This window comes from Lactuca virosa, chromosome 5, assembly GCF_052849685.1.
Source record: "Lactuca virosa cultivar CGN04683 chromosome 5, Lactuca_virosa_CGN04683_v6, whole genome shotgun sequence".
Taxonomy (NCBI): Eukaryota; Viridiplantae; Streptophyta; class Magnoliopsida; order Asterales; family Asteraceae; genus Lactuca; species Lactuca virosa.
Genome location: NC_136430.1, coordinates 116,759,956 through 116,774,732, shown reverse-complemented (window position 1 = coordinate 116,774,732; position 14,777 = coordinate 116,759,956). Strand labels below are relative to the sequence as shown.

Here is a 14,777-nt window from a genome sequence, read left to right as displayed (position 1 = left end):
AGTGAGTATTTTCAGGTCCTGAAATATTCAGGGCTTGAATCTGGTCCTCCCAGTCAAAAGACTGAGCAACCATTACAGTGTCACTGTTGACAGCAGCACCTCCACGACTATTTCCCACAGCAACCATCGTTCTATCATTATTCATCCTTCTATCTGGTTTCGGGCACTCACGAGCAAAATGACCCGGCTCGTGACAATTGAAGCATCGCAACTTTCCTTTGTTAAACCCTACCTACTTGTCGGCATTCATTCCCCAGTTGTTCTTTCCCGTCTTCTTAGCAAACTGCTTTGCCCTGAACATTGCCATAGCTATTTTCCACGTGATATCCATCTCTTCCACATCTTCTGCATTAATTTGATCCATGTCAGCAAATGATAGTTGAGGTGGGAGCTCTCCAGCTAAAAAAGCATTATAACAATTGACAAGTACAGTGGCAAGAGCAAGATTTTCATCACTTTCCTTGGAGTTTGAGGAATAAACCACAACTGGTATATTAGAGGAGGGAATAGCTTGTGAAACAACAGATGGAGACACAGATGACGCAGCAGGAAGAGATGTTGTTGATGGAGTAGCAAAAGTCTGAATCTGAGGTTGTTGAACAGCAAACGCTTGGCATGGAGAGGAGATGAGTGATGAAAGAGCATTGTTTGAAATAATCCTGAGATTTGCAGTCAAATAGGAATTCACATGATTAATCTCTCACTGCCTATCATCAAGATCACAGGCTTTGATAATCGCCATTGTTTCAGCAAGAGTGAGACGATTTAGATCTTTTGTCTTCTTAATGACAGCTACGTTCATATCCCATGATTTTGGAAGTGCATTTAGTAGCTTTTTGTTTATCTCAGACTTAGTCAAGAAGATCCCAGCTATATTCATCTCAGTAGTGAGTGTGGTAAATCGTTGTAGCTGAGCTTCCAGGGTTTCTCCAGGGATATAGTTGAACATGTTGAATTTCTGTCGTAGCATATCCTGACGACTTTCTTTCATGTCTTCATTTCCCTCATAGACCTCGATCAAAGCTTCCCACAAAGCTTTGGCTGAAGTATATTCTCTGAAACCTTGAGCTATATCAGGAGATAAAGCCATGGTCAGAGTGGCTAAAGCCCTTTCCTGTTCTTCAACTTTCTCAAAGTCCTCATCAGTATTATTTTCAACTGCTTTGTCAAATTGTTGTCCTGCAATTGTGGTTGTAATTCTGACTGGACCTTTGATAATACTTCGCCAAATTTTGAAGTCTTTCATCTTGATGTACTTTTCAATTTGGTATTTCCATTCAGGAAACCCATCTACAGACAGCAATCTTGGAATACGCGTGGTTGTTCCCATAACTGAATCCAGTTCGTGATGATGTGTTTAACTCTGAGAATCCATTGATTATTATTTATTTTTAATTGAAAAAATTAAAAATTATTGGCCGTGAACGGAGTTTACGGTCAACGGTTTGCGGTCAATGGTTTTTACGGCCGTAAACGGAGTTTACGGTCAACGGGTTTACGGTCAATGGTTTTTACGGCCGTAAACGGAGTTTATGGTCAACGGGGTTACGGTCAATGAAGATTTAGTGTTCACGGTCTATGAAGATTCTTGAGTTTACGGTTGAAAATCAGTTCACGGTTATTGAAGATCTTGAGTTTGCGGCTGTAAACACGTGGCTGTAAACTCACAGAAGTTGACGAAAAACTGAAATTCGAGAAGATTCGATCCCCTCTTGTCACGAAATCGCCAAAAGCAATCTCGAACAATGATGAAAACAATATCCTTTGATCGAAGACTTGATTGAGAGATGTTATGACACCGGTTAAGCTCTGATACCAATTATAAAGTCCTGAAAACGGATCTTAGCCAATGATCAACCAATCAATCAATCAATATAACAAGAATTGGAGTAGAAGAAGAATAAAATCAATCAAGCTTGCACACGTTTATATATCAAAACGTCTGGTAAAACTCAAATACTCTTGTCCGTGAACACTAGACGAACAACCCCTACAAATGACCTAGACAAACCCTATATATAGAAAACTCTGGCCGTAAACAGGGTTTACGGCCGTAAACCTGTTTACGGCCGTAAACACTAGCCCTGGCCGTAAACACCCAAACAACACCAAAATACTGAAAATGACTTGATAGACCTTATACAATGGAAAGCCTATACCAAACCACAAACTGGACCCTTCATTTTATATTAAGAACCTTTAAGTATTTTAGTAGTTGAAATTGCACCTTATGGACTTTATTAAATTAATTAAAGTGTTTAATTAAAAGAGATTAATAATTCAATAATGACATGGTTTATGTTTAATTAAATTAAGAGTATAATTTATTAATAGATTAAACCATCTAGTATTCTGAAAGTTTAAAATACACTCTTATACTATTATAATATTAAAAGTTTAATAATTATATATATGTATAAGACAAGCCGGTCTTACCATTAGTAGGCCTCATTCACGAAGCCGGTCTATAACGGGGGTATAAGGTTACTGCCTATAAAATAATGGTTTAATGGGTGTCCACTCTCACCCACCGCTTCCTTGACTGGTGGACAGTCGTTAGCCAAACGGGTAGGATAGGACATTAATTCTCATTAAAAGTATAATGGAAATACCAAGTAATTAAACACTTATAAATTCCCAATCTTAGTTACTTAGGAAAAATGTGAATTTGGTGCTAACCCATGTAATTGCACTTTGCACCTTGTTAAGTCGTTAGTGGAGCGTGTGTGGTTAACCAGCACACTAACTTCGACTAACAAGGGTAACAAAGGCACTACTAGAAAACAGCCCTTTAATGATACGCAAACAATGACACACACTGATTTACGATACGCATTTTGTGTGTATCGTAAAAAAAATGTCAGTCTTTCAAAATTTGAAGGATAGAGGACACGCATTTTCGCGAGCCCTAAAATTGGTGTCCAAATGAAAAAAAATTTACAAAACACGGAGGGCACTTTATTTTAAATGAGTGTCGTGTAGAAATAATGTCGCTTTATAATTTCTTCAAAAACACATTCCACAAAATCGGGGACCATTCTACCTAGGGCTTTTTTCAAGAACTCCCTCAGTGCTCTCTGGCCTCTGCAACATCAGGTCCGGCGACCTTAGATTTTGACGAGGAAGATGAAGGATAAAAAGGCTTGCTAGGTTTCGATTTAGAGCTGATTGGTAGTGTGCTAGACTTCGATTTAGGGTTCGATGAAGAAAGTGTTGGATTGGGAAGGGGCACAAAAAATGTTTGGGTGCTGTTGTCGCATTCCTTCTTCTGGTAAGTGAGCTATGTCTCCTTTATTTTCTTTCTAGTCTTCCTTCCCACATTGTTCAGTCACAATACCTAGAATGGATACGGATGCTTCTTTTTTTTTCATGGTTAAACAAAGTAATAGACAATGAAGAAGGAAATTAAGGCTCACACCTCACCCACCTGCTATGTTTCTTACATCATTTGTTTTCTTTCCTATTTATGCTACAATAATTCAGAGAAAAATGAAAAAGGAAGTTGGACATTGCTGGAATAAAGAACCTATAAGTCATAGGTGGTACTATTCATCCTCACTGTTTCTTCCCTTCTCGACTCAGCAGGTGAGACTGGTTATGTGTATTGTTTCCTTTTTTCAATGTACCAAATGCTTAAAAAATGCATATCAAATGCGTAAATGTTATGGAAGAAATATCTATCATTTACCCATTTTAGTGTGGATCTATATGTTCTTTTGTGATGGATATTTAACAGGTTTTACTTGATCTAGTGTTATTATTATTATTATTATTATTATTGTGTGTGTGTGTGTGTGTTTTAGGTTTTGTTGATAAGGAATTTTAAAAACACTTAGAATCAACACAAAAAAAGTTATCTGAATGCAAAAAAAAAGTCAGTTTGTTTTCTTTTAATTGGAGCTTTAATACAAACATGAGGTACTTAATTTTCTTTATTGGTGTATAGGTGAGGGTTATTTTTGGAAATTATGTGAGGTAGTTAGTTACAGAAGAAATTAAGATTGTATATAATGTTTTGCTTATAAATTTCATAAAACTAATGTATTCATTTATGCTGCAAAATAGTAAATTAGACATGTATATTAAATTTCTTTATCAACTGTTCTACTGGAGTTGTCAAAAAGAGTATTTGATTGAACAAACCAAACTATCAACTTTTGTTTTTTTTTTAATTTATTAATTGAACATACTAGCCTCTAACTGTCTTAGTATTTGTAAATTTGGAATTTAACTTTGAGGTTTTTCATTTTGATAGGTTATCAAAATCATTGTATTTTCTTGTTTGTATTTATGTTATCTATGTTATAGATTTGAATCAGTTAGTTCTCATCTATATCTATGTTATATATTTGAATTTATGCCACTATTAACGGTATTGCAAGAATAATACAATGGTAGAAAAAGCTGTAGGGTTAGAAGCATAGATGTCAAATTTTAAAAAAAAAATTTGCCGGTTTGTTATATCTAATGAAATCTTAATTTTTTTTTAAATTATCTTATTATCTTTTATGGAAAAAAAAATTGTGCCACCCCTTGCAAAAAATTCTGATTCCGCCACTGAATAGCAATCAACTACCAGAATCAGTTTCAAGCTTCTAACCAACTACTTGTCAGTTCTATTTTTCTTATAAATTGTGTCTGTTTGCATGACTTATTACTATTTTAGGCTTTGCATGTTCTTAAAGAGTAATTACATATTTGTATTCAATATAATGGTAGTGTCAAATCAGTAAATCAGTGATTACAAATTCATGTAAATACATAATCTAATTCCTAGGAAGGTTATTCTTATCGCGTAAAGATTTGAAACAATTGTTTTATGGCACAAATTTAGGAGCTTTATGCTCCACCAACTGATCAAAGTGTTTCTTAGTTTTCATTTTGTTAAAAATCTTTTACTGAAGATAACACTTTGAAGGCGTATTTTTTGAAAATTGAGGACAATGGAGGACAATGGAATCACTCAGCAGGGCATGTAAACATGTTGTAAGTACAAGTTTTTTTTTATTTTTTTTTATAAGTTATATACTTGTTTTTTTATAATCATATTATTTATGATGCAGATATTTGGATATGATCCTTCTTGTGCGGATTACTTAAAAGTTTTGATTGAATCTCTATTTAGCAATACAGTTTGTTTGCTTACAAAAATTCAGGTTCGGTTTCTCCTTTTCTATAAGTAAAATCTTGAATTATTATTTTTTAGTATTTAATAATAATCATTGAAAGGAGTTTCAAGGAAATGATGGCCCTAATCAACCTCATCAAGAGTTTACATCGACTTTTTTGGCTTCAGAAAAACCATTGTTGAATTTCATTGTTAGCAATTTTCTTCCATTAGGTAATTCAATCTGCTTTAGTGTAACTAGATTATTTATGTATCTATGACAATGTTTTACAAAATACTAGAAGAAAGGGTCTGGAAAAAAAACAAACTTGAAGCTTTTATGTAGCTTCAATGAACTTTTGTTAACTTCACTGAATCATTAATTCTTACTGATACTTGATTTCTTAATTAACTTGATGCAGCTCTTATTAGCGGAGTAACATTAGGCCTCATAAACCCTAGTCTTGGATGCCTTGCTCACAAATATCATGTAGCAAAATTTAGAACTTGTGGGATATTTCTCATATCAGGTTATTACTTAAAAGAAAGTCATGCTTTAAGTTATTCACCAATATGGCAAATATTTTATGTCTTTCTGGTTATTATACCATTTGAACATTTTAATCTACTTATAATTTCTTATTTCCATATAGAGGACTCACATTGTGCAGTGAAGAAGTAGGTGCAACTGTTGCAGCATGGCCAGTTGGACTTTATGGGCTTATATGAACTAAAATTTATAAAATTTCCATCAAATTTATAGGTTCATTCTATTCACTTCCCCTTTTTAAATAACTATAGGAAATTAGACTAATTTAAATATTTTGAAATCATCACAGGCTTCTATTTTGTTGTTGACTCCCCTTTTTTCAAAAATTATCCTGCAAATTCACCTTCAACCTCAAGAATTTGTAACAGGTCTGGTTTTATAAAAGGAATATGCAACATGTTTTTGTGCTATTTTGTAACAGCTCAAATATTTCATTATTTTATCAATATATTTTTTTATATCTCTTACAGGACTAGATTTATTTTGTTGTATGCCTACAACATTATCAAGTGGAGTTGCTTTAACTCAGGTTAGTTAATAGTTCTAGTAACTTTTTCTAATTACTATTTTGTTTTATATCATTAATTTTGAGATTAAGTAAAAGTTGTTGTCTTGTTGATGTAGCTTGCTGGAGGAAATTCTGCCTTGGCTCTTGCAATGACTGTATTATCGATTCTTTTGGGAATTCTGATTGTAAGTTTGAAAGTAATAACTTTCCCTTTCTTGGAATCAAGGAAGGAATGGAATGATCACAGATCATGCAATTTATATTCTAACATGCCACACTTCAATTGAAGGAAAATACTTTGTTAATTCACAAAAAAGGTAGAGTCACTCCATCTGTTTATTCACGAAAGGAACCGATATGTATTAACAACATCAATGGAATAATAGCCATTTATCAATTGCTCTTTATATCATGCAGTTTATCTTCTAACTGTGAGTTACCTTTAATTGGTCCATCTTACAGAAAGAGAGAAGCAAAAACTACAAGTTCGGTCTCGAATGATGCCTTACAGAGAGGCCTTTTCATGGGCAATTATTCCCCTATTTGATAGCAAAAATGGTTCAACATCTAATGGATTTGTTTCTCCAAGTAGCCCACTTGCTCATAGTCTACTAGGAGTTAATTTTTTCATGATATATCCCTTTTTTTGTTCAAACAAGAGAAAATTGATCAAGTAAACCCAACATTATTTTAATAGAATGTGATATATTTGTTATGCAATGAGTTACATGGCATGGCATTTTAATCTGTTTTACTGCTCCTGTTATTATTATTATTATTTTTTATATTTAGATTCCATGTTCGTGTAGCAGGTGTTTGATTTCGGTGCATCACTCTCTTGGCCTTGACAAAAGAAATCTTGACAGGTGGCTACTTTTTAACTTTTCTCTTTTCTTAATATATTATACTACATCTTTTTCTGTTGAAATGATCAAGTAAATCTATCACCTACTTAACCAAAAAGAAGCTTTTTACATGTTCATACATTTCATGTTGCAGGTGTTTGTTGGTTGGTTTAATAACTGTTTTTTCAACTCTTTATATTGACTATTTACATGCTCATAGAGTTCCAACAGTTATCTATATCAAACATCATTTTTATTATGTGCTCAAGTATCAAACCTAAACATTTGAAAACAACATCCGAGGATGATAATTATCATGCATATTTAATTATCAGTTTGGAAATTCTGTTGTGGTAATATTAATATGGTCAAATTGATCACATGTAAAAGTATAAAACATGTGACTGTCGACTAATTTTGTTTCTATTATGTGTGTAGGTATTGCAGACAGTTAATAATCATGAAGAGGTGACTGAAAACATGGATCACTTTGTTCAAGGAAGTACTATTTATGTTAGGGAATCTTTTTGGAAGGTGAATTTATATCATTCATATGTCATATTGCCATGTTCATAGTCTGTTAATTAGTAGTTACTTTTTATAAAAAATTTGAACTTTTTTTTAGGAGGCGAGTCGTACAAGTGTACTCTCGTGGTGCTCGAATTCTTAGTCCTTCATTTTGTACTTTTGGAATTTGACCTGATCTGACAGGACTAGATTTTTTGGGGTCTGGTTCGTATGCACCTATGAATATTATATGTACTATTGCTAATCCGCTGATTGTAATTTCTACTATGTTATTTTATTATTGTTCTAAAAGGTACACTAGAAATGGAGGAGACGCCCTGCAATAGAGGAGACGATTAATGATCCCACAAATCCTAAACATTTCTAGAAATTCCAAAATAGTTTGTGTTTTATATGTTTGTTCTTATTTGGATTAGGAAGATTTGTTTTCCTAGTTTGACTGATGTTAATAAACTAACAATTAAATGTGATTTCTTTTGAATATTAGTACATTTATTTTTTGAAATGGATTGTTCTGTTATATAAGTATTTTATTTTGCATTGTGAGACATTAAATGAGTTATTTAATTTGAAAATTAGTAAATCTATCAAATATATATATATTTTTAAAACATTTAAAATTATGACGCGTAAAAATGTGTGTCATCTTTCTTTATGACAGGGGCTTTAACGACACACAATGCGAGTCGTAATCGCGCGTCGTAAATTTACGACACGAAAATGTGTGTCATCTTCTTTATGATAGGGCCTTCCTTGACACGCATTGCGTGACGTAAGCGCACGTCGTAAATGCGTGTAGTAAATAGACGACGTGCAAAAGCGTGTCGTCTCTCGTTATGACAGGGCCTTCCTTGACACGCATTTGCGCGTCGTCTGAGCGTTTTACGACACACATTGCGCGTCGTAAAAAGCTGTTTTTCTAGTAGTGAGGGTAGCTCGATGTTTTTCATAGATCAATGGAGCGTGTGTGGTTAACCGGCACATTGGTTAGGTGATAAATGACATAGAGAGTACCAAGCTAATTTGCATGCTTATTCACACCTTGTTTGTTATCCTCGGTATCCCAGTCACAAACTTGAAGGGCATAATCGAGATTAAACATGCCATTGAAAAGATCAATGAATCTCAAAAGAATCTAGGAATTTCAAATCATTTAAAACTTAATAATCAATTTTGTTTTTCATGGTGGAAATTGGTAAATCGTCATTTACCTACCTTCAAATATTTTGCAATTGGATTACGGCATCCCTCTTCCGAATTGTGAAATATTGGGTTGGGTCCTAGCCTTAATATTTAATTTGGGTGTTATATTAAGGACTTAAATCAACTAAACTTGAATTTCTCCCATGTAGATGTCTAGTTCAGACACTATGGTCTTCCCGAATCTTTTGGGAAAAAGCTTTCCTCATGAAGATGATATTCCACAAGACAATCAAGGTGAAAGATTAATCCCTTTTTCGTGCTGAAGTGGAACTTCACTGGTCAAGGAAGCGGTGGGTGAGAGTGGACACCCATGAAACTACCATTTTATAGGCAGTAACCTTATACCCCCCCTATAGACCGGCTTCGTGAATGAGGCCTACTAACGGTAAGACTGGCTTGTCTTATACATATATATATATATATATATATATATATATATATATATATATATATCAATATTAAACCTATAATATTATAATAGTATAAGGGTTGAATTTTAACTTTTAAAACTCTAGGGTTTGGAACTAAAGTATTCAAAAGTGAGACTTTACCCATTCCAAAACTTGAGGACAAGTTTTGAAACTTGTCAAAACTTTTCATTTCTCTAACTTATGAGTTTAATGAGGTTTTTATGAAAAACTTTTCAAGTTCCATAAGTTGACGACAAGTTATGGAAGACTTTAAAACCATTTAAGATGACTTTTCAAATGAGACTGTTGAATTTCCATAACTTGAGGACAAGTTATGGAGTTCATAAAAAACACATTTATAAAAAACTTTTCATTTTCCATAACTTGAGGACAAGTTATGAAGTTCATAAAAGGCATTTAGATCAACATTTTAACAAACAAAAACTATCAAATAATTTTTCTATGATCTAGATTAAACTCATAAGTTAAGATAATTCACATCAACTATTCACAAGAAATAAGTCTATCATATAAACTAATACAAATCTTGAAACTATGACTATTATCTTTTAATTGGACAAGCATGATCATTACCTTATGAAAAAACACATTTCATGGTTCAAAAAACAATTTGCGGTAATGATCTTAATCCAAATTCTGGCCAAAAGTCGAAAATCTGCCCACTGGAGCACCAACTCGGTGAGTACATGAACTGGACTCGTCGAGTTGGCCATTTTATGAGGGGAATCGGCGAGTCACCCAGTGGACTCGGCGAGTTCACTGGGCAGAAGGCAGAAAATTCAATTTTTTCACTTTGAAAACCAATAAAACATCAAGTATAATAGAAAACAATCCTAAACACTGATACCATTGATGAGTTTTTGGTATACCACAACATCCTATGGTGCACATAAAACCCTAAATGCTTTGGATCTATGTTTTCTCTAAATATACATACAATATTGTTTCCAAAGCATTAAGCCTACAACTAGCATACAATTGATATAAACAACATGGAGTTGAGTTATAGAGTTACCTCTTTGTTGTAGCTTGTAGTTTTGGCCTTTAAGAACTTAGTGCCCCAAGTGTTGCACCTCAAATGGTTCACAACACACCTAGGACAAAGTATGACTTTTGAGAGAGAATACCTTGTGCTCAAAATCGGCTCATGGACTCTAAAGATCACTAGTGCATATTTTTGGATGCTAAGGGACTTCTTATATAGTGTGGCAAGATTAGGGTTACATTCATGTAAACCCTAATGCCCATGACCTTTCATATTACTTAAGATCCATGGGTTAAACCTCCATGGACTATTCATGGACTACCATATAGGTTTAGCCCATCCTAAATAACAATTGGCCCATACTATAAGAATCATTGATTTACCAAATCAATCCTCATATATTTAATTAGTCTCTTTTGATCACAAAATTAATTCCAAATTAATTTTTGATCAATACTAATCATATGATTTCATATTAATATATTAGAACTTATAATATATTAAAAAACCATAAATAACCTCTTCTCAAAAGTCCATCCTATCAAATTGTCCTAGTGATATGCAACTCAAATGGACCATGCTACTCTCGGGTCAAGTACATACCAATTATAGTTATGGACTTAGACACCTAATCCAACAGTCTCCCACTTGGATAAGTCTAATAACTATTATTGCAAGTACGACTCCAAAATCCCGACTAGCAATCGTAGCTCTTAAAAGCCGCTGTCGAACTCTGACCTAGTCAATGACGCGTCCATTAGATAAGGGATCATATATTCCTCCATTCTAGATATCATATAGACATGAGACATGGATTTTAATCATTCTCTCTGTCCATCTGTTCTTTCCCGATTTCCGATTTATGACGACTGACTAATTGAACAAATCAAATCAGTCCAGGCTTGGCCAAGAGCTTAGGGTTGTCATCACTAAATCAGCCCACAAATATTGCTTTTATCCACATGGGGTAAAAGGAACGGATAAACTTCGTTTCAAATGTTTGCTTGTACTTAATCATCAAATCACACAACGATATGTTGTATAACACCAAGTTACTGGTGCGTTTACATATGTCAATGTGCAACCGACTTGCAACTACAACTCACATGTCTCCGTTACAAGAATATAAGATATTATCGTATCATGATCACTCTTGATAAAATCCATGAAGTGATTCAAATGAGCATGGTTTAATCCAATACTCGAATCCTATTCCAGGAGTACTCATGAACACTGCAGCAAACTTGTGTTATGCCTAAACGCCTTTAGACAAATCTACAGACCCATTCATGACAGTCTTGCCTCAATACCTGCTTCCAAAGTATGATCAACTGTGGATGGTTTTGAATAACCTAGTTATTCGGGAAGTCAAAACATGCAAAGTGAAACACAAGAATAATCAAATCCAATATGGTCTCAGAACCTATTAATATAAATAAAACACCTTTTATTTAATCACCATATTGATTACACGTTATTCATTTTATAATGTTTCGATTTATCAACTCAATACTTGAATTAAAACAATAGTTTTCCCATGCTCCAAGCATGCACACTATGTTTATATATGGTCTTTACTTTGTGAAATAGATCAAATGAAAACATTTCAATGATGCTCATTTCACAATTTCAAATCTTTATTGCAAGTGTAAGAATTCCAAATTCTTTCCACTATTAGAATGTGTTAGTATCTAAACTATCATGCAATGATTCTTTTGTAATGTTTAGGTACAAAAAGTCACAGAGACTTGACCAATGATATTACAAAATATTCCTTTGGAGATTGTTACAAGACAATTCCATGGAAATGAAGTCTCAAATGTTGGATTAATGTCTAAGTCCATAACTATATTTGGTATGTACTTGACCCGACCCGGCATGGTCCATATGGGTTGCACTTTATCGGCACAATTTATATGGATAGTCTTTTGAGAATAGTATATTTATGATTTATATTAATATATTATAAGTTCTAATATATTAATATGGAATCATATTATTTAATTAGTATTGATCAAGAATTAATTTAGAATTAATTAAGTGATCAAAAAGAACTAATTAAATATAGACTCTTATATATATGGAATGGGCCAAGTTCATTTAGGTTAGGCTAAGCTTTCATGGATGGTCCATGAAGCTTTTAACCCATAGATCCTATGTAAATGAAAGGTCATGGGTATTAGGGTTTACATGGATGTAACCCTAATCCTCCATAACATATAAAGGGGTCCTTGGCTCATAGAATTGGAAAAAGTGTGTGAAAATAAGAGTGGACCGATTTTAGTGTGCATACATATTCTCTCAAGTTCTTCCAAGGTGTTTTGGTGATTTGTGATTCCATTTGAGGCTTCCACGCTATTGGGGCTAAGCTCTTAAAGCTTGAAGACATCAAACTACATCAAAAGGTATGTCATCTAACTAGAACTTTGTAGTATAGGTGCTTCATAATATGCTAGTTAGGATGAAACCTTGGAATAGTTAATATTTGCATGTATAATAGAGAAAACATAGATCCAAGGTTTATAGGGTTGCATATACACCATAGGAGTGTTAGAATGCTCAAAACACAACAGTGGTATCAGAGCCATGGGTTGTTTTCTGTTATATTGATGCAAATGTTTTATTTTCAAGTTGAAAAAAAAGGAAAAAAAAACATGACGTTTGTCAAATTTTAAGATAATTACTTGTTTTTGTGAAAAACTAATTATTTGTAAAATTTGAATCATTTGCTATATGAGTTGAATTAGGTCAAATTTAGTAAAAGATAAAATGATATGATTATTTTATTAGTTTTAAAAGTTTGATCTAAAGAGTTTTTTGAAACCTCCATAAGTTATGGATATGAAAAGGTTTTTAAAAAAAATTGATTCAAAGTTTTTTATGGAGCTACAAAACTTGGTCTTAATGTTTTAAAGAATTCCATAACTTGTTCTTAAATTATGGAACATGAAAGGTTTCATCATAAAACAAGTATTTAACTCCATAAGTTATGGAATCCAAAAGTTTTCAAGAGTTACAAAACTTGCCCTCAAGTTTTGGAATTTGAAAAAAGTTTTTATGATAAAAAAAAGAATTGAATTCTAAAACTCTTGGGTTCATAACTTAAACAATTAATTAAATGGTTTTAATTTTGAATTTAATAATTGGAATTATGATGTTTTTATTGAATAATTCAGTTAACTCTTATGGAATTTATTAATAAATAATTAAAGTGTTTAATTAAAAGAGAATTAATAATTCCATAATGACATGGTTTAAATTTAATTAAATTAAGAGTATAGTTTAATTAATAGATTAAACCACCAAGTATTTTAAATGTCTAAAATACACCCTTATACTATTATAATATTAAAAGTTTAATATATTATAAGTACAAGAGCAAGTCGTCTTACCATTAGTAGGCCTCATTCACGAAGCCGTTCTATAAGGGGGGTATAAGGTCACTGCCTATAAAATGGCAGTTTAATGGGTGTCCACTCTCACTCACCGCTTCCTTGACCGGTGGAGGGTCGTTAGCCGAACAGGTAGGACAAGGACTATAATTCTCCCTTCATTATAAGTATAATGATAAATACTAAGTAACTTAAACACTTATAAATTCCCAATCTTAGTTACTTAGGAAAATGTGAATAAGGTGCTAATCCATGAAATTACACTTTGCACTTTGTTTAAGCTGTTAGTGGAGCGTGTGTGGTTAACCGGCACACTAACCTGGACTTAACAAGGTAGGCAAAGGGTAACTTAATGTTTATCATAGTATCGTTGGAGTGTGTGTGGTTAACCGGCACATCGATTGAGGGGTAAATATTAAGGGTACCAAGTATATTTGCATGGTTATTTCACACCTTGTTTTGTGATCCTCGGCATCCCACTCACAAAACCTGAAGGGCACACTCGAGATTGAAACATGCCATTGAAAAGTTCAATGAATCTCAAAAGAATCTAGGAGTTTCAAAACCAATTAAAACCTAATAATACATTTCGTTTATCTTGGTGGAAATTGGTGAATCGTCATTCACCTACCTTCAAATATTTTATAGCTTGGATTACGGCATCCCTCTTCCAAGTTATAAAATAGTTTGTTGGATCCTAGCCTTAATATATCATATTGGGTGTTATATTAAGGACTTAAATCAGCTTTACGTGAATTTCTCCCATTGTTGATTTCTGGTTTAGACAACAATGATCTTCCCAAACCAAGCTTTCCTAATGAATATGACTTCCCGAGTTTGGCTCATGGAAGTCATACTTCTCTTCCTCCACCTCCTCCAATTATTCTCCCTAACCCACAAGTTCAAGGTCACTCAAGCCCTAATGGCAAGCAAGGTATATGTGTGATCACATCTTAGAGATGAAGTCACATATTGACAAGCCGGGGGAGTTGGGTGTCAAAATCTTGAGAAAGTTGGGTGTTCAATCACTTTCTAAGTCACATAGTGAGTTCCTTTGGGACTACTATGAAACAGACTATGACATGAACCTTAATGATCATATCTATTTGCTTGGTGCTGCTGAATCAGCAATGATTTGGAACGATAGTAAAGCAAATTTGATTAGAAGATCAACTTCCCAAAAACTTTATGGACAGTGACAATGGTGACACTGGAAATCCAGAAAATG

At 33.5% G+C, this 14,777-nt stretch overlaps 1 protein-coding gene across 1 annotated transcript; it reads left to right on the top strand.

The window, feature by feature from the left end:
- The first annotated feature begins 3,201 nt into the window (after positions 1-3,201).
- On the top strand, positions 3,202-7,680 carry LOC145111649 (putative sodium/metabolite cotransporter BASS4, chloroplastic). The gene is made up of 10 exons (XM_079047909.1): positions 3,202-3,271; positions 4,905-4,975; positions 5,064-5,132; positions 5,230-5,341; positions 5,530-5,637; positions 5,947-6,030; positions 6,128-6,186; positions 6,282-6,350; positions 7,449-7,544; positions 7,636-7,680. Exons 1-10 carry the CDS (start codon positions 3,202-3,204, stop codon positions 7,678-7,680), a joined length of 783 nt encoding a protein of 260 aa, XP_078904035.1.
- The last annotated feature ends 7,097 nt before the right edge of the window (positions 7,681-14,777 follow it).